General features: G+C 41.1%; 1 protein-coding gene across 1 annotated transcript in view; it reads right to left on the bottom strand.

Annotated features, from left to right (window-relative positions):
• Positions 1 to 541: 541 nt before the first annotated feature.
• The window catches only part of SLC25A26 (solute carrier family 25 member 26), a 173,924-nt gene continuing 153,269 nt past the window's right edge, over positions 542 to 21,196 (bottom strand). The window contains exons 8-10 of the mRNA XM_070738180.1: positions 13,929 to 13,993; positions 12,792 to 12,865; positions 542 to 1,402 (exon numbers count right to left, since the gene is read on the bottom strand). Coding sequence (XP_070594281.1) covers positions 1,306 to 1,402; positions 12,792 to 12,865; positions 13,929 to 13,993 — 236 coding nt within the window. The 3' untranslated portion in view covers positions 542 to 1,305. The remainder of the gene's footprint in view (positions 1,403 to 12,791; positions 12,866 to 13,928; positions 13,994 to 21,196) is intronic.

Raw genomic sequence — 21,196 nt, 5'->3', positions numbered from 1 at the left:
GGAGTTGAAGTCCAAATATCTTCAAGTTGCCAAGGTTGGGAAACACCGCTCTAGAGGACAAACAGGCCTTTCCCAAGGCCAAAAACCATCTGACCAGCGAGCACATGTGTGCTGGAGCTGAAACCTAGCACAGTCTGGTGTGCCCACTGATATGGCTCCACGTGCCACCTGTGGCATGCCTGCCATAGGTTCACCATCAGGGACTTAGACCCTGCCTTTGCAAGTGTTCTAAAAATCCCCAAAGTGTTCTTCAGCAACCAAAGCCACCTTGCTCCTTTGCACTGTGATCTTTCTGGACTCTGCATCTGTTAAGGTCCATCACTATCCCACTCTGCCTGTCAAGCAAGAGATCTCTCATTTTTCTGGCTGTCCCTGGAGAAGAGGACTTGAGCTCTCTGCAGGAGATGGCATCTTCGTTTCCTCTCCTCATCCGTTCTTCCCCCTTCTCTGTATCTTCGTTATTATTATTTTTTAACCTCCTGCCAAACAGATTCTTTTGGAGGCAAAGGATGGGAAAGAAAACAGAAACAAAACCCCAAGCTTGCTCTCTCTCTTTTTTTTTTCCACAGGCAACCTTGTTAGGCGGTAAAATAATACAACGTTGTACTCAAATCGGTACTAAAGAAATTCGAGTCTAATTAAAAAAAGGCAGTCTTGCTTATCCAAGCAAGAATGCTGGCTATGCACCTGTAGGTATGAACAGTGGTCTAGATTTTCCAAATGGGTTTCAAACAAGAAACAAATGGGTTTCCCCCCTATCTATACATTTTAAAAAGAAAAAAAACCACCGTTGCTTCTTCCATCTGTCCTCCAGAGCTGGCAAGTCTTCAGTCTATGTTAACGGTGCTGTTGTCTTCTCTGAAGTTACTCTGATGCCATTCTATAATCAATGTGTGTAGCTGCTATGCCACGGAGACCTGTCATCTGCACATCACACTCCCTAAAGTGACTGTTAATAATAATGCTTTTCAGTCCCTTGTCTGGAGCCCCTAAATAGGTTCTTTGCTCCCCCAAAGCTTAATTTCTTGCCAGGCTCTTCTCCATGAGCTCACCATCATAACAGGACTCTCCAAACATGGGCATTATTTGTTAAGGAAATGGAATTACGGGATTTCTCGTTCTTGTTTAAATAGAGAGCATGAAGTCTGGGCTGCCGAACAGCTGCCGAGCCACAGGAGGCAGGAATGGCAGGAAGAAGGGGAAGGGAGAAATGGAAAGGAATAACTTTTATGAATGTGTATTTTTCCCGCTTTAGGATTAAGGGGTGGGCGGGGTGGGCTCCACAGTTGTTCCTCTTCACCAAAATCACAAAAGCAGGCTTCGGATCTTGTCATACATCCCAAGAAAGATAAAACCTCCAAGGCTGATGGAAGAGATGCGAGGGACAACGCCGGCAAACAAACTGGAAGGAAAGAACAAAAGTGATTTAACATTTTGGAACTTCTACCCCTCCAGTCCTACAAATACTGTACACAGGCTCCCCTCCATTTTATTATTTTTTTTGTAATTTTTTTTAAAACAAATTCTCCACAGGCTTGTGTATGTTTCCTGAAAATGGCGTGGATTTTAAAAACTTAGGCAAGCGTGGGCAACCTGAAGAACACAAGGGGTCTTGAGAACTCAAACACAGATTGAATACTGGGAGAATAATAAAAGAATGGATAATAGAAAATGAAGATGGTCGTTCCAGGGGAACAGATACATGACCTCTTTTCTCACAACCCATCCTTGCTCAAAAGTCTGGGGAAAGAGCCACAAATTCAAGGCTTATTGAAAAAAGCACAGGTTGATGTTCCCATCAAACAACACTGCTTAGAATGTGGAACTTAGAGCATTGTGCATTCTGTTGGAACTTAAAAGATGGGCAGAAACAGCGGGAGAATGGTCATGGCCACATCCTCATGTCAGGGATTTGTAGATGATAACTAGCACCCAGTGAAGGGTTACTAGTTACTACCACACTGTGACTTATGCAGGACACCCTGCATTTTCTTTCAACATCTTGAAAGAGCCGGGGTGGCGCAGCAGGTAGAGTGCTGTACTGCAGGCCACTGAAGCTGACTGTAGATCCTGTAGGTCAGCGGTTCAAATCTCATCCCCGGCTCAAGGTTGACTCAGCCTTCCATCCTTCCGAGGTGGGTAAAATGAGGACCCGGATTGTGGGGGCAATATGCTAGCTCTGTTTTAAAAATAAGTGCTATTGCTAACATGTAAGCCGCCCTGAGTCTAAGGAGAAGGGTGGCATTAAAAAAAAGATCAAATAAATAAATAAACAAGTCCTTCAGTGCCAATTGGGTACTGTGGGGTGGAGCTCCATTTTGCTACCCCACTGTGTTCTCCCCTGTCCAGGCAGCAGCCCACCCCTGCTAGTACCTTGAACTGTACATGGAAATCCAGCAGTAACTGCTGCAGTTGACAAATGAGATGGTACATAGGCATAGCATCAGTAGTGGATTCCTACCGCTACGGTTGACACCATCGTACCGGTAGCGAAAATTGAGCTGCGTGCACAGCTCTGTGTCTCTGACATACACGCATGCATGTCCGAGTGAGATTTTACTTCTGCACTTACGCATGAAGCAAAGTCTCGTGAGGGGATTTATTTATTTATTTATTTATTTATTTATTTATTTATTTATTTAATTGATTGATTTATTTATTTATTTATTTATTAGATTTATATGCCGCCCCTCTCCGCAGACTCGGGGCGGCTCACAACAGCGACAAAAACAATATATATTGACAAATCTAATAATTAAAAATCTAAGATAACAATTACACATTTAAAAATCTAAAAGCAAGAAACCCCAATATAGCAAACATGCATACAGTCATATCATGCACTAGAACTACATAGGCAGGGGGAGATGTCTCAGTTCCCCCATGCCTGACGACAGAGGTGGGTTTTAAGGAGTTTACGAAAGGCAAGGAAGGTGAGGGCAATTCTAATCTCTGGGGGGAGTTGATTCCAGAGGGCCGGGGCCGCCACAGAGAAGGCTCTTCCCCTGGGCCCCGCCAAACGACATCGTTTTGTTGACAGGACCCGGAGAAGGCCCACTCTGTGGGACCTAACTGGTCGCTGGGATTCGTGCGGCAGAAGGTGGTCTCGGAGATAATCTCGTCCTATGCCATGAAGGGCTTTATAGGTCATAACCAACACTTTGAATTGTGACCGGAAACTGATCGGCAACCAATGCAGACTGCGGAGTGTTGGTGTAACATGGGCATATTTGGGAAAGCCCATGATTGCTCTCGCAGCTGCATTCTGCACGATCTGAAGTTTCCGAACACTTTTCAAAGGTAGCCCCATGTAGAGAGCATTACAGTAGTCGGACCTCGAGGTGATGAGGGCATGAGTGACTGTGAGCAGTGACTCCTGATCCAGGTAGGGCCGCAACTGGTGCACCAGGCGAACCTGGGCAAATGTCCCCCTCGCCACAGCTGAAAGATGTTTCTCTAATGTGAGCTGTGGATCGAGGAGGACGCCCACACACCCATGAGATTTCAGCTATTTTTTTGCTTCTGCATGTGAGCGGAAGCAAAAAAAATAGTCAAAATCTTGCACACATGCGCATCCACGTGAGATTTTGCTTCCTGCACATGCAGAGAAGCAAAATCTCGCTCAGACGCATGCACGCGCATGCTGAAGACATGGAGTTGCACGCACGGCACCCATGTGTTCATGCCGCCACATTCTGGACCAGCTAAAACTGATGTTCTTCAAAGACAGCTCAAAACACGGCACATTGCATTGTCCATCTATGAAGTAGCCAAGTCATGAGCAACCATCAAAAGGGCCTTCTGATCCAAGAAGACTGGCCCAAAACTAGCCCATAAGAGGAGTCTGTTCAAAGGCCTCCTTGGCGATGGCTACTACTCAATTTTCAAGCAATCAGATCCGGGCGGACCTCGACTCCAATTGGGAAACAGAGTCGACTGACAATGAGTCAGTCGAGGTGACTGGGGCCCATACTTGTCCATCTGTTTGGGAAGAGTTTCATCTGGTGACACCTGATGAAGTGGACAAGGCCATTGGAGCTGTGAGTTCCGTCACCTGTTTACTGGATCTGTGTCCCTCCTGGCTGGTTTCGGCCAGCAGGGAGGTGACACGGAGCTGGGTCCAAGAGATTGTCAACGCTTCTTCCTGATGCCTATGCGAAGCTCTCAGCAGATATTTTTTCTTTGCACCCAAAGAGAGAAATATCTGCTGCTACCTAGGATCGAACTCACAGCCCCCTGTTTGTGAGGTGAGAGCACCACTTCTAGGCCACCGCACAGCTCTCATTTAACAACAATCATATAAAATAAAATAAAATAAAATTCAGATTAGGATAGCCTTATGACATCTCTTATTGGACTTCTTCATTGTCAGAAACAAGCTCATAAGAGTCAACAAAGACATTACTACTAATGTCCTAAAGAGAAAGAGTTGTTGTTTTTAACCAAGCCAGCCGTAATCAAAACTTCGGATTAATCTGTACTTTGGAGAATGTGAGACAAATTTTATAACAGCCTTTTGTGAATGCTTTTTTTTTTCTTGTCCTCAAGCCATTGCTAAATCAGATTTAGGGTTCTTTGTCTTCCTTCCTGCACTTGTCTGTGGTCTGCTTCAGGGCTGTGGCAGGCAGATGGAAATGTTTTATGGTTTCACTAGACAGCAATCTACTGCTTTACCATAATTACAGCTTTAAAGCGAAGTAATTTGTAGCAAGACAAGTACTGACAGAAGATTCCCTCAGCAGTTCGGCACATCTACCCTAAGACGTGTATCTGGAGATTAGAAGATTCCTACTGGAAAAGGTTAAGCTGGCAGCGATCCACAGCCAAAGAAATTGCCGCTATTATTTTCTCTATGTCAATTTCTCTTTCAAATGCTAATTCTTTAATAGAGTTTTGGCTTACCTAACTCTTTCTTGTTCTGATTAAAGTCCAATCATTTGTTAACTCCTTCCACAGAGGAAAATTTAAAGAATTGGTTTTCTTGTAAAGCAAATAAAGCAGGAAACAGATGTGTTGTTTCCCCAATAATTGTGTTGTTTTCCATGGATGTAGCAGATATAATAATAATAATAATAATAATAATAATAATAATAATAATAATAATTTATTAGATTTGTATGCCACCCCTCTCTGAAGACTCGGAGTGGCTCACAATGGTAGTAGCAAATACAAATCCAATGTTAAAAGCAAAACAGTTTTAAACCCTTAATTAAATACAAACATACAACCCAAACAAACCATACATAAAATGGAGCAGCCGAGGGGAATCAATTTCCCCATACCTGGCGACAAAGGTGGGTTTTTAGCAGTTTGCGAAAGGCAAGGAGGGTGGGGGCAGTCCTAATCTCTGGGGAGAGTTGATTCCAGAGGGTTGGGGCCGCCACAGAGAAGGCTCTTCCCCTGGGTCCCGCCAAATGGCATTGTTTTATTGACAGGACCTGGAGAAGGCCAACTCTGTGTGGCAGAAGTCGGTCCCGAAGATACTCTGGTCCAATGCCATTTCTATAAGTTGTAGGCCATTCTCACGCCACTAGCAGAAATGAGGTGAAATACATGGAAATACACAGAGAGGGGCTCATACAAGTTCGGTCAGGTACACAGAACCGGTAGAAAAAATAATTGCATTTTTTTTCTTTTTTTCCCTTCTGGGCTCTGGATATGTTTTTCCTATTGCAGTAAATGATGTTGAATTTGTATAATTTTAGAAGAGCTGTGCGGGTGTGTATGTGTGTACGTACACTTTATATAGTAGATAATGTATATTTTTGTGTGCCTGTGTGTAATATGTATATACACATATCACATATATACATAGAATTAAATAGTATATTTTGGATGTTCAATAATAGATAAATAGATAGGGAAATTGTATCTCTTTGAGGCGAAAGAGATGTGTCCACAAGTGGCTGGTAAGGCCTATACAGACACAAAATGTTCTGCCACATGTTGGGCAGACATGTGTGGCCACCATTGTCGCAATATTCGCAGCTCTGGCTTTGTTGAGTGCTCACTTCTCTTGTGCTCTGGTTGTTCTTCTCTCCTCAGCATGTCTGAGCTTTCATCATCAGGGTGTGAACTGATGGCAGACCTGCTCTGGGGAGGACTTCTGTGTCTGGCACATCCTGCCACTGGATCCTCAGAATTCTACGGAGGCAGGTCTTTGTGAAAGTGGCACCATTGCCTAACGTGCCCCCTAAAATCTGGAATGGCAGCTCAATTTTGCTGTCATTTCTTCTGCTGACGAGGATATCCAAAAAGGAAAGTATGTTGTTTTCTTCTTCCCTTGTGAATTTTATTCCCTTGAAGATATTGTTTCATGTGTTTCCTCTGGAGTTTTTCCTTTTTTGTTGTTGTTATGACAAAGATATTGTCTACAATTAGGTCCAAAGAAAGAGTTGGGTTCAGCCAAAATCCAGTCATTTCCTGTATAGTATCAGACAGGCAAGCTAAGGCAGTGTTTCCCAACCTTGGCAACTTGAAGATATTTGGACTTCAACTCCCAGAATTCCCCAGCCAGCAAAACGGGAAAAGTGTCGAGCATGGTGGGAGTTGAAGTCCAGATATCTTTAAGTTGCCATGGTTGGGAAACACTGAGCTAAGGACTGCATCTAAGCCCATCAAGTTCAATTCTCCCTCCTCCTCACAATGGCGGCCAACTCCAACAAGCATAAACTATGCCGACGAAAAGCATAGATAAGGTCAGAGGATTTGATTGCCCGTCAGTTGGTTGCAACGCCCAGCAGATTAACGTTTAGGATTGGAAGTATTCAACTCACAACCCTGGCCACTGCAAGCCTTTCCCCAGCATCTGTTCAAAACACCTCAGCCAATAATGACTGCCTGGCACTCTATAGGGCTGCATATAATACCGCTATGAGGCGTTGAAAAATGATAGACTAAACTTGGAAGTCACTCATCCGGGCATGGATTCGAAAGAACAAAACTGATACAAGTCTATGGCTCTTTAGTCTCTTTTTATAACCCCCCATTACATCACAGTGACTGAAAAAATAATTAACATCAGCAAAGAGAAGACGGGATATTAAACCACTGGCCCTTGCTCCAAGTGCCAGTTGGAAGCAAATATGCAATATCTGGTTTTAATAAGGTGGCAGCCGGCAGTCTGAGGCTCTACAGTTTCTCTTAGTTGGCTGTGAAATAACAGGGTAGGAGATAAGGCAGTTCATCATCTGTCCTTTGAGATGGACCACCATGCTCGACACTTTTCCTGTTTTGATGAACCATTTATCACTGGTAGAAAACCTTGCAGAATTGGCCTATAATATTTCCAGCCACTTTCCAAAATTTCCTTGAGGCTGCCCCACAGCTTGCCACTTCTCCTTTCCCAGACATCGCACGGAGCTATAATTTTTCTGACTCTATGATCCCCAGACAAACATCAGTCACCAAAATCATAAATAAATCCCCAGGACAGACCGAGGAATGCAATTGTAGTTTCCAAGCCTGGCAGCTGAAGGAGTCCATCCATGAAATGTGATTTTTTTAAAAAGTTTATTTATTTATTTGATTTTTTTTTAATGCCATCGTTCTCCTTAAGACTCAGGACGGCTTACAACATGTTAGCAATAGCACTTTTTTTTTAAACAGAGCCAGCATATTGCCCCCACAATCCGGGTCCTCATTTTACCCACCTCAGAAGGATGGAAGGCTGAGTCGATCTTGAGCCAGCAAGCAAGCCAGGGTGGCGCAGCGGGTAGAGTGCTGTACTGCAGGTCACTGAAGCTGACTGTAGATCTATAGGTCAGCGGTTCAAATATCATCACCGGCTCATGGTTGACTCAGCCTTCCATCCTTCCGAGGTGGGTAAAATGAGGACCCGGATTGTGAGGGCAATATGCTGGCTCTGTTAAAAAGTGCTATTGCTAACATGTTGTAAGCCCCCCTGAGTCTAAGGAGAAGGGCGGCATAAAAATAGAATAAATAAATAAATTTGAAACGTTGATCTGCAGATCTAGCAGTCAGCTTTAGTGGCCTGCAATACTGCACTCTACCCACTGCGCCACAAAAGTTGTAATTTTATATCAATTGTATTCCTCCATAATTCCTCAAACTTTTTGCATTTATCAGTTTTAGTTAGCAATGCTTTCTATTACAGCAATTTCTAGAGAGGATCATCCTGCCAGAGAAGCACTTCCTGCCAAAGCAGGAAGACTTCATCCACAAGTCCTCCCGGAAAGGCCTCCATCTCTTTAAGATAGGCCAGCATCATCATTGGTCCACATACAACCTCTGCTAGCAGCCATACTACCAATTTTCAGTGTTTTGTCACAGAAACACATGGCAATGCTAATGTATCTTTAAATATTTTGATATTTTAAACATTTACAATAAAACTTTTATTAAAAAGTAGGGATAAGAGGAAGTCAGGATATCTTTGCTTTGGCCAGTTTGCATTACCTCCTCATTTATATGTTACATCCAATCTACAGCACTTTGGTGCTGTAGTCTTTTATTGCTCAAATTGACATATTCTTCAAAATACGTATTTCTGAGGAAAATATTCAACTGCTATATCACACTGTTGTCACGTGACATTTTTTCCTTTTGCGGAGCTGGGGTGGGCATCGCCTGCACATGACGCATCCAATAGTTTGACAAGCCTGCACTATGTGGGCCGGGAGTCACTGCTCACAGTCACTCATGCCCTCATCACCTCGAGGTTCGACTACTGTAACGCTATCTACATGGGGCTACCTTTGAAAAGTGTTCGGAAACTTCAGATCGTGCAGAACGCAGCTGCAAGAGCAATCATGGGCTTTCCTAAGTATGCCCATGTTACTCCAACACTCCGCAGTCTGCATTGGTTGCCGATCAGTTTCTGGTCACAATTCAAAGTGTTGGTTATGACCTATAAAGCCCTTCATGGCACCGGACCAGGATATCTGTGAGACCGCCTTCTGCCGCACGAATCCCAGTGGCTGGTTAAGTCCCATTGGGGTAGTCTTCTCTGGTTCCCGTCGACTAAACAATGTCGTCTGGCGGGACCCAGAGGAAGAGCCTTCTCTGTGGCAGCTCCAACCCTCTGGAATCAACTCCCCCCAGAGATTAGGATTGCCCCCACCCTCCTTGCCTTTCGTAAACTCCTTAAAACCCACCTCTGTCGTCAGGCTTGGGGGAACTGAGACATCCCCCCATGCGTATATAGTTTTGTACATGATATGACTGTGTGTATGTATTTTATATATTGGGTTTTTTTCTTTTTAGACTTTTTAATATAAAACTGTTATTTTAGATTTTAATTATTAGATTTGTTACTATGTATTGTTTTTATCACTGTTGTGAGCCGCCCCAAGTCTACGGAGAGGGGCGGCATACAAATCTAATTAATAATAATAATAATAATAATAATAATAATAATAATAATAATAATAATAATATTGAGCTTTCTTTCCCTTCCTTCCTTCCTTCCTTCCTTCCTTCCTTCCTTCCTTCCTTCCTTCCTTCCTCCCTCTCTTTCTTTTTCCTGAGCAACTCACTATGAAAGGACTCTGGAAAGCTTACAAACCTTATAATCTAAAGGTCCACAGGTGTCTCCTTTTCGCATGAAAATGAGCATTTGGGGAGTTAGCAAGGGCTGAGGCAGCTCAAAGCTACTGTGACGGAATGCAACAGCTGAGTACTGTCTGTCATTGGGTTACATGGCTGCCTAGACATACACATTGCTCTTCTACCCTGATATGGGCTGAAGAGAAGATAATTTTTCACACAGATTTAAAACTTTCTCAAAAAATGGGTGAGAGAACAAAAGCGGGGGAAGGGTAATGTGGTAGAAGGAAGAAGGATTCCCTGAAAATATATATATATATATATATATATATATATTGAACCCTGAAATAACCCTGCTTGGACTTATTGCCATGCACTCAAAAGGCCCACTGGACTTATTATCAGGGGATGTTTTATTTTGGGCAAAACAGGGTAAGTTAAGCCCAGGATGAAGCCATGACTGATGAGTGTTGTGAAGGGGAGGAAGGATTCTTTGCACCAGAACAGCCTGGGAGAAGATCACTGAAATACTTAAAGGATCCACAATCTCTATTTCCTTTGCCTCCCAGCTATCCTGTTTATTTCGTTGCCATTGTTTATTTCGTGACTTATACTGTGACAACTGGAAAGAATGATATAGTTTTTAATACAGTCCATTTCATCAGCAGAAAGTGTTTGCTTACGGACAAATAATCGGCAGCTAGAAAACTATACACACACTTCAGATCCTTATAGTACACTGCTTAAAAAATTAAGGGGAACACTCAAATAACACATCCTAGATATGAAGGAATCAAATATTCTCATTGAATACTTTGTTCTGTACAAAGTTGAATGTGCACAACAGCATGTGGAATTGTCAATTAATGTTGCTTCCTAAATGGACAGTTTGATTTCACAGAAGTTTGATTTACTTGTAGTTATATTGTGTTGTTTAAGTGTTCCTTTTATTTTTTTGAGCAGTGTATTTTTGAAAACATACACACATCTAAAACAAAAAGACGGGGTAAATGCTTTGTAGTACACAACTAATGAAACATTATTTTAATAAACTGATTTAAAAGTTGGCTGAGGATTGAAGACACTCGAGGCGAAGTGTACATTCAGCCATAAAAGTCCATTGGATAATTTGGGCCTACTCATTGTTTCACAGCCTAAGTTCATGCTGTTTTGTAGAAGATAAAACTGGAGGGAAAGATACCATGTTTGAACTCCTAGAGGAAATGTGAATTCTAAATCTATGAAATAAAAAAGAAAACATAGATCTATAATGTTTTATGCATATTTGGACCGGGAGTCACTGCTCACAGTCACTCATGTCCTCATCACTTCGAGGCTCAACTACTGTAACGCTCACTACATGGGGCTACCTTTGAAAAGTGTTCGGAAACTTCAGATCGTGCAGAATGCAGCTGCGAGAGCAATCATGGGCTTCCCTAAATATGCCCATGTCACACCAATATTCCGCAGTCTGCATTGGTTGCCGATCAGTTTCCGATCACAATTCAAAGTGTTGGTTATGACCTATAAAGCCCTTCATGGCATCGGACCAGATTATCTCAGGGACCGCCTTCTGCCACACGAATCCAAGCGACCAGTTAGGTCCCACAGAGTGGGCTTTCTCCGGGTCCCATCAACTAAACAATGTCGGTTGGCGGGGCCCAGGGGAAGAGCCTTCTCTGTGGCGGCCCCGGCCCTCTGGAACCAACTCCCCCCAGAGATTAGAATAGCCCCCACCCTCCTTGCCTTTCGTAAGCTCCTCAAAACCCACCTCTGCCGTCAGGCATGGGGGAACTTAGATAATCTTTCCCCCTAGGCTTCTACAAATTATGCATGGTATGTTTGTATGTATGATTGGTTTTATAACAAGGGTTTTTAGCTGTTTTAGTATTGGATTTTTACATTCTGTTTTTGTCACTGTTGTTAGCCGCCCCGAGTCCACAGAGAGGGGCAGCATACAAATCCAATAAATAAATAAATAATAATAAATAAATATTGTAACTTTCCGAGCGCTCTTTGGGAAATACTCTGCTATCTTTTGATTCAAAATAAACTACAGAATGTCTTAACAATGGACTTATACCAGTTACAAAACAGATTATGAGCTGGGGTTGCACAGTGGTTAGAGTGCAGCACTGCAGACTACTTCAGCTAACTGCTAGCTGTAGTTCACCAGTTCAAATCTCACCACCTGCTCAACGTTGACTCAGCCTTCCATCCTTCCGAGGTGGGTAAAATGAGGACCCAGATTGTTGGGGACAATATGCTTACTCTCTGTAAACCACTTAGGGAGGGCTGTAAAAGCACTATGAAGTGGTATGTAAGTTTAAATGCTATTGCTAATGCTATTCTTTTTTTATAATATCTCCGAGACCGCCTTCTGCCGCACGAATCCCAGCGACCGATTAGGTCCCACAGAGTGGGCCTTCTCCGGGTCCCGTCAACTAAACAATGTCGGTTGGCAGGCCCCAGGGGAAGAGCCTTCTCTGTGGCGGCCCCGACTCTGGAACCAGCTCCCCCCAGAGATTAGAACTGCCCCTACCCTCCTTGCCTTTCGTAAACTCCTTAAAACCCACCTTTGTCGTCAGGCATGGGGGAACTGAAATATCTCCCCTGGGCCTATACAATTTATGTATGGTATGCTTGTATGTATGTCTGCTTAATAATGGGGTTTTTAAAATATCTTAAATTGTAAATTATTAGATTTGTTATGAATTGTTTTTATTGTGTTGTGAGCCGCCCCGAGTCTACGGAAAGGGGCGGCATACAAATCAAATCAAATCCAATCCAATCAAATCAAATCAACAAACAAACAAACAAACAAACAAACAAACAAAATAAATAATGTTTTAAATTGATTTTAAAATATAAAACACACCCACAACATACAACAAGTGCTCGGTGATTTGTGCCCATCACCAGATAACATTCATACCCTTAGCTATTCTAACTGTTGGCTGCAGAAAAAGCTTTATTTTCTCCCTTTCCCATCATGAACTCCTTCTACTCTTCCAATATACAAAACATCTAAAAAAATTCCCTTCTTAGTTCACAGCTCTGCACAAAAATTATCTAGCTAACGTCAATTTAACTTACTCAAACTTCTCATGAATTATCACCAGATAGTACATACACAGTCTTTAAAGCATGGAACATTTAAGTGAAGAAATATACAAATATCTTGCTTTACATAGACGTTCAGGAAAAAAATAATCCACGTTCTAATGAAAAGAAATGTGTTTACATTTTCCCTCAATTCACCCCTCTCCTTTATTTATTCTTACCCAGATATCCCTTGAGTTTTCCATACACCTTGAAGAGCTGATAACACATTCCCACTTGCAGTTCTGGAGCCAGACTATATAGACAAAGAAACAGACGTATACATATAAAAAGCTGCTTCCAAGAAGACCATTATTTCAGCCAAAATGTCATACAAAAAGTCTCTCACAAGCTGGAACTCTTTCACAAGTGAAAAGAATGATTGAACTGGGAAATCATGATTTACACTGTATAATGAATATTCAGTTGTATTGGAACCAAAATAGACCTTCTCTGTGGTGGCTCCCTCTCTTTGGAACATCACCCCTGCGAAGATAAGATTGGCCTCCATTTTGACACTCTTTCAAAAGGCCTTGAAGACATAGTTTTGTCAATAAGCAGTGGTTTCTTTGATAGGGGTTTTATTAGGTTTGATATTTGGGGTTTTACTTCTGTAATCGTCCAGGATACACAGTTAGGGAATTCATTATTTATATAATTTATTTATTTTATTTTATTTTTTATTTTATTTATTGGATTTGTATGCCGCCCCTCTCCGCAGACTCGGGGCGGCATACAAATACAATAAATATGGAGACAATCATATACATTATCTTAATATGTATTTGTAACATAATATAAAATAATAATATATTTATATTATATGGAAGCAACTATATACACTGAATGAATGAATGAATGAATGAATGAATGAATGAATGAATGAATGAATGAATGAATAAATGAATGAAATGCTCTACACCTCAAAGCACTTAAGCACTTAAACTTTAAGCATGGGAAGCACTTAAAGTTTCCCATTTATTCTATCAAACAGATAGTCATCATTAATAGTATTGTAAATATTGTTGTCGTCCAAGAACTTTCTGTCTCACACACACTAAACCCCAGTGAATTAGAAAGCTGCTTGGTCTTTCAAAGATACAAGTTTGCTCCTAGAATTAGTTTACTGGAGAAAAGAAAGATAGCAGTTCTTCTATTCAATACAGAAATGAAATGTACCTAGTCTCATTATGATTCTTGTTCTAAAATTAGCAATAGATGCTGGATTCAGTTTTGTTGTTGCTGCTACTAAGCAAGATGCCAGAATTATTAATCTGAAAACTTGCCAGCCATCTCTACACTCTTCTTCAACTTCTTACCTTTGCCAACATAATTCTTGTCTTGGCTACATCCAGAGGAGTGGTCACTGCAGCTGCAAATCCACCTGAGCATATAAAAATACAAACAAGACTTTGTTAGTTTACAATGCAGGCTGCTTAGCACCATAGTTCCCACAGCTTCTGCCAAATTCACTTCATGATTACTCTTGAACCTTGTCCTTCACCTCCAAGATTTATCTGAAGTCAGAGCCACGTTGACTTGTGGTAATCAACCCCAAAATGCATATGTATGCATATGTGTATCTTTGTGTGTTTAAACATCGTATTTTTCTGTGTGTATTTGTTTATATTGGATATACAAATTCTCTGGACAATTTTTCTCTGGCCTCCAACCTTCCTTTTTAGAGGAACACTGTTGAAAAGATGTACAGGCTGCATTTAAGGAGGACCTCAGAAGAAATAGATTGTCTAGACCAGTGATGGAGAACCTTCTTTCCCTTGGGTGCTGAAAGAGCGTGTGTGTGAGTGCCCACACCTTTCCCCGCCCCCTAGAGGCCCTCTTGAGACCGGAAATGACCTGTTTCCCAACTTCTGATGGGTCCAGTAGCCTCGTGTTTTGCCCTCCCCAGGCTCCAAACGCTTCCCTGGAGCCAGGGGGAAGATAAAAACATCCTCCCCGATCCCCCTGGAGGCTCCCTGGAAACCAAAAACAGTCTCTCTGTGCGAGCCAAAAAGCTGGACAGCACACACATGCACATTGGAGCTGAGCTAGGGCAACCTATGGTACCATGCCATATGTTCGCCATCACTGGTCTAGTCCCTTTTCAACCAGATTTTCAGTGTGGATAAAGTACAGAGATGCCATATGATTCCACTTGATGATGATGATTTGAAGAGGATAAATGAGACGTGATCATCTTGACCATCTTAAATCTCTCAGTGGTTCTTCATTCCTCAATATCTTTCTGACCCGGCTACATGGACGAAGATGGGCCATTAATAGGAAATATGAATGAATGAACCAACCAACCAACCAACCAACCAACCAACCAACCAACCAACCAACCAACCAACCAACCAACCAACCAACCAACCAACCAACCAGCCAATCATGATGGTCCTCCAATTATACTGTGGCTGATTTTATTTGCTTTGGGGGCAGGGAGTGGGAGGGTGACCCCAGGATTCAGAACAACCTCTTCTCAGTTTAGCTTTCCATTTTGTCTGAATCAAACAGGAATTACAAAAAGGTAAGAAAGGTTCAGTAGCTAGATATAGGATGTAGAAGGGAAAATTTAGAAGGAAGAGCAAGCTAAAAACACAAAGGAAAAGTGAACTATAATTATCCCATCACTACTTCACTAAATATGCCTACAGGAGTTCCCAGCAGGAAAATGAAAGACACAAAAGTTCAAAGAGCATGGCTTTTGGCAGATTCATGTACTTATTCATTTACTCATTATTCCTGCTAAAAAAAAGAGAGGTCTAATTCAAGAAGCGTTCATTTGTTTATGCATTTATGGAACATAGCCATGAAACTGAAATCAATGGTACTCTGGGTGATGGGACATCCGTGAGAAAAAACAAATATAGGTCAATTGAAGCCTTATTTGAAAAGATACCATCACAAAAACAACATATCTGATACAAAAAAACCATGCTCTTTCTAATGAAATAAAAATGAAGATGATTGAAGGTGAGAAAACAGAGTTATAAGCCAAAATGTTCCCCATTATCTGCTAACATATGCACCAATCAACTGCGATCCCAACACATGTGGAAATGGACAATTTGGGAATAATTAATCTTAAACCACCGAATATGTTAATTTTTCTTTAAACTTTTAAGATGGAAAAGGGACAAAGATGAAAAGACATGACAGCTTAGCGTGTTATCTGAACTAAAGATTCTGATTTATGATTCTCACGTAAGCCAGGATCCAAAACCAGTATATGTGGCATGCAGTGGATATGGGAACAATTATAAAAGATCAAACAAGCAAATAACCTGCTTGCCATAATCCAGGATTATCCAAAAAGTGTAAAGAAATACACGTATACAATTTATTCACTTGTTACTGAGGGAAAAAAGGGAAAGAATTACTTGTATAACTTAAGCCAGGATTGCTGACTAAATGTAACTCCTAAATAAATTCATTATGACAAAAATGACTGCATCGGAACAATCCCACCTTGTTTCTAAACCGTGGGTGTAACTATTCTGCTGTTAAGAAATGGAAAATTATAGCTAGATCTTTGGAAACAATAACATCACTAATGCATTTAGAATTAGGAATAAAATTTACTGTTCTAATAATGTGATTTTGATACCACTCTAGCAAAGAAAAGAATCACAGCAATAAAGAAAAGAAGAAAGGTTTAAAAAAAGCAAAATTTTCTCGAACAGTCCAGTAAAATATACAAAAGGCCAAGATCAGACCACCTGTTTCAGAAAATCCATCGCGGTAACATTGTATTTATTATTAGATTTGTATTTATTGACTTGGAGATATCTATAAATAGTGAGCTTTCCAGAATACAGACAGTATGTGCTTTTCCAAAATATAGGTGGGAGACAAATATTTAAATCAGTATAGGATGAAAACTGCATTTTCCAACTAATTTTTTTATGAATTGGGAAAATACCTCTTGATTTGATAAGTTTAACTTCATATATATTTGCATCCAGGCAGGTAGATCAAGCAGGGGGTTGTTAGGTTGAGGCTATCTCACCTAACAGCTGTCACAACACGAGACTGTAAGATTGGTTATACACTAAGGATGCAGTAAGAACTGTCAAAACTTCAAAACTGGGCATTTCCTTTGTAACCCTTTAACCAATTTAGGATTGGAAGAACTGTCTTCAGGATCTGCACCGAGTCACTTCTAAAGAGAGATGTCATCATTGACTTTAAATGCCTTGTAAGGGCAAGGAAACTCTCTAAATGCAGCACTGTAAACTTGTCAGACCTAATTAGAGCAGAAGGGAAACCAAGGCAGCTGTCCAGCTTTATGGGTAAAAAAGCCATCGCTAGCATTTTATTGTTTGCAAACTTCACTTTCAATAGAGTTCTGCTCTTATGGCATGTCCATGATTGAAGACGCAATGCGTTTTATGGGCAGAATTAAACGGAAAATGCTATGGTGTCCATCAATTTCTTCGCATGCATCAAAACAGTATTGTCAATCCGATATATTATAAAAAGCATCAATGTGGATTAGATCAATCTAACTGACGGAAGGAAACCTATACACTGGATAGAATAACCAAAACCAGCAATCTTTAAGTCTGGGCTTTACTTCAGAAAATAAGAGCAGTCCATCGTAACAATATTTTTGAAATTAAATTAGTTGGGATATAGCAGTGATAGTGATCCTTTTTTGGTTTGCATGCAAAAGGTGTGTGTGTGTGTGTGTGTGTGTGTGCTAGCATGCATGAACGTGCCAACACCCCTTCCCTCCCCCCCAAAGCATGCGCACATACCCCATGCCGTGCTGCCCACTGCGCATTTGCACAGGCCTTTCAGAATCCTGGTAGTTGGGAAAAAATGCCCAAATGGGCAAACCAGAAGTTTGGGAGAATGTACTTCCATTTTGCTATTGTGCTGTTTTTTGCACTCCGGAAACAAAACAGCCTTTCCCAAGACTGAAAATCAGCTGGCTGGCATGCATATTGTTAGTACATGGTACATACTATTATTTGGGATTGCCATGTCTGTTAAACTGCCTATTGTAGTTTATTACATTTACAGTTGTAATATCACTTTAAGGACTTTGGCTGGTTAGCCATAAGAGGGCACCAGTACTCTCTCCTGACGATGATGCTGGATTGCTCATTCACCTTTTGCCTTTACCTTGAGGGGGGAGTGTATTTTGCTTAGTGCTTGCTATGTGCGGTTTGTAGATTATTTCTGCTTTATGTATATATGTAAATAATACTTATCCAGCATACTAAGTCTGTGTCATTATTGGCTGTATCACACATCCACACTCTTCCTTAATCTCTGCTCAGCGCATGTCGAAGGTTTTGTAGCCTAGCTGCACCGAGACATACCAACACATATCCGCACCGGAGCTGAAACACAGCAAAGTCTCACATGCCCTCTGATGTGGCTCTGTGTGCCACCTGTGGCACGCATGCCATAGGTTCGCCATCACAGGGATATAGGGTAGCCAATAAATACATTCAATAGTCTAAACTTTCGGTGGAGCCTTACAAAATTAAATGCATTTAAAATATTTGACTGAAGGATAGGCTTTTATATTTTTTCTCCCCATTAAGGTGAGAAGTGATCATTTTGACCCTGCAAATTCACTAGAGAAGACCGATATGTTTTGCATCAACATTTTCACGGCTGTTGAGAAACCTACTGTGTTCTTTTGTAAGTTTGGGGAAGGCACCTATAGCAGTAGAAAGGATTGCTTTAATGTCCTAATTGGTATGAGGTATCCCCAAATATACTGATTGTCTCTGCCTCTGGGTAGCCTTGATTCCTTCTGAGTTTTTCTATCAGTTCCAATCTTGTTCACAAGCTGCAAACAAACAAAAAAAGTACTGAAGGCAAACAGCCCTCCCCCAGTGGGCCGACCTCTAGGAAGGCACAGGATGCCATAATGGCCACATCAAAATGAAGCAACGGAGAAAATTTTCTCAATGAGATGACCTCTATTATATTGAGATCGCTCCTTTTATTGTATTTTACTTTTCCTGACATGTGGTACAGAATAACCAATTCGCGAACGCCACATACATTAAGCCATCCCCCAACTACCATTCACTCATGCGCTGTATAAGGCAACCTCCTCGTGACTTCCCTATAGATAATTAATGGAAGCTCCATTCATTGCCTTTTCCTGGATTGTGTGTTTACTGGTGATTAGCAAAGGAATGAAAGTAAGGCATATATTTCCTTACATGGAAGTTAGCTATACGTTATCTTCATGCTGTATATCAAGTTAATTATTTTCCACGTGGTCATGGATTCTGCAGCTTGCTTACTCAGCCTGGACTTTGCTGCCTTTCCGTAGAGGAAGAATAAGGTTTATACAGCACCCATTAGGCTAAAACATCACCCTTCAGCAATATTCTATCCCAAAGTTAAGTGCCTAAGAACCTATGATTACAACAAAGTACAGCCTTTGGCTCTTCTCAACAAAACAATTGCATTCACACTCCATGCCTCTATAGAATATCTGACATGGACTTTCTATTTTCCGCATCCTTGATCATGATAGCATCTCTTTCCTCTTTGCTACAATACAAACTAAATTGGACAATTTAGCCAATTTTAATTGGCCAAAATCAAAGTATTAAGGAGGATTGTTGGAGAAATGCAGAGCAAATGCTGCCATTCTGGTCACACTTATCAGCCTCTTTTAATGACCCCATAACCCATAATAAATTAAATTAAATTACTCAAAATTAACGGTGGTGTTTTCTCTATTCCTTTGAGGCAGAAAACACGTTAAAAACTGAGGGATAAGCCCTAGAATAAACAATCTAATGTTTGAGATTGTTATCCCACTGTATAGAGCGCTGGTGAGACCACATTTGGAGTACTGTGTTCAGTTCTGGAGACCTCACCTACAAAAAGATATTGATAAAATTGAACAGGTCCAAAGACGGGCTACAAAAATGGTGGAGGGTCTTAAGCATAAAACTTATCAGGAAAGACTTAATGAACTCAATCTGTATAGTCTGGAGGACAGAAGGGAAAGGGGGGGACATGAAAGAAACATTTATATATGTTAAAGGGTTAAAAAAGGTTCAGGAGGGAAGTGTTTTTAATAGGAAGAAGATCACAAGAACAAGGGGGTACAACCTGAGGTGAGCTGGGGAAAAGATCAGAAGCCACGTGAGAAAATATTATTTTACTGAAAGGGTAGTAGATGCTTGGAACAAACTTCCAGGAGACGTGGTTGGTAAATCCATAGTAACTGAATTTAAACATGCCTGGGATAAACATATATCCATCCTAAGATAAAATACAGGAAATAGTATAAGGGCAGACTAGATGGACCATGAGGTCTTTTTCTGCCGTCAATCTTCGATGTTTCTATGAAAACCATGACCGCCAAAGTAAAAATCAAAATCACATCCATTTACCTGATCCTCTACCCACTGAGCCTCTTTGATTCTCCCAATACCAAGTGATGTCTAATTGTGTCATTCCATGTCACTCTTCTGCCTTCTACACTCTTACTCAGCCTATTACAAAGAATTAGAAGCCTCTGCAGGACACACCTGAGACATTGAGTACAGGCAGATTTTTTGCCAGACCCATCCTCGAATACAGCTCATCTGTTTGGAACCCATATCGCATCTCAGACATTAACACCCTTGAAAATGTCCAAAGATACTTCACCAGAAGAGCCCTTCACTCCTCCACTCAAAATAGAATACCCTACGAGACTAGACTTTCAATCCTGGGCCTAGAAAGTTTAGAACTAAGACGCCTTAAACAAGATCTAAAGTATCGCCCACAAGATCATATGCTGCAACGTCCTGCCTGTCGGCGACTACTTCAGCTTCAACCACAACAACACAAGAGCACACAACAGATTTAAACTTAATATTAACCGCTCCAAACTTGACTGTAAAAAATATGACTTCAGTAACCGAGTTGTCGAAGCGTGGAACTCATTACCGGACTCCGTAGTGTCATCCCCAAACCCCCAACACTTTACCCTTAGATTATCTACAGTTGACCTATCCAGATTCCTAAGAGGTCAGTAAGGGGGGAATACAAGTGCACTAGAGTGCCTTCCGTCCCCTGTCCTATTGCTCTCCTATATCTCCTATACCTTTCTTCTATTCCTATATCTCTTCTTCTATTCTTTCATTGATATGTTCTATTACTATATCTTCTTTTCTATTATTTCTTAGATATATTTTACTATGAGTATCTCCTTTATAACCTTCACCATGTATTTTACTATGTGTATATAGATATATACCCACTAAAACCCTCATTGTGTATTGGACTAACTAACTAACTAACTAACTAAAGAACTAACTAACTAACTAACTAACTAACTAACTAACTAACTAACTAAATAAATAAATAAATAAATAAATAATTACACTAGTGTGATGTTGGTTGAGATTCAATGCTAGCAGTGGCTGTAGGGAAGCAAGGGTGACACGACGATGGGAAACCTCCAGTGGTTGAATTTTGACTGTCTTCGGAGGCATCTGCCTAACATATTTCTTGCCTTTTTGACTTCAAGAGAAAACAATTGGAATCTTGCCTACACAATTCAAAAAGGGTAGAAGGGGAGAAGAAATTCTCATCAGTTTGTTTTAGA

This window comes from Erythrolamprus reginae, chromosome 2 (genome assembly GCF_031021105.1).
Source record: "Erythrolamprus reginae isolate rEryReg1 chromosome 2, rEryReg1.hap1, whole genome shotgun sequence".
NCBI classification, from domain to species: domain Eukaryota; kingdom Metazoa; phylum Chordata; class Lepidosauria; order Squamata; family Dipsadidae; genus Erythrolamprus; species Erythrolamprus reginae.
The sequence above is the reverse complement of the archived record's forward strand: the minus strand, read 5'-3'. Positions and strand labels throughout refer to the sequence as shown.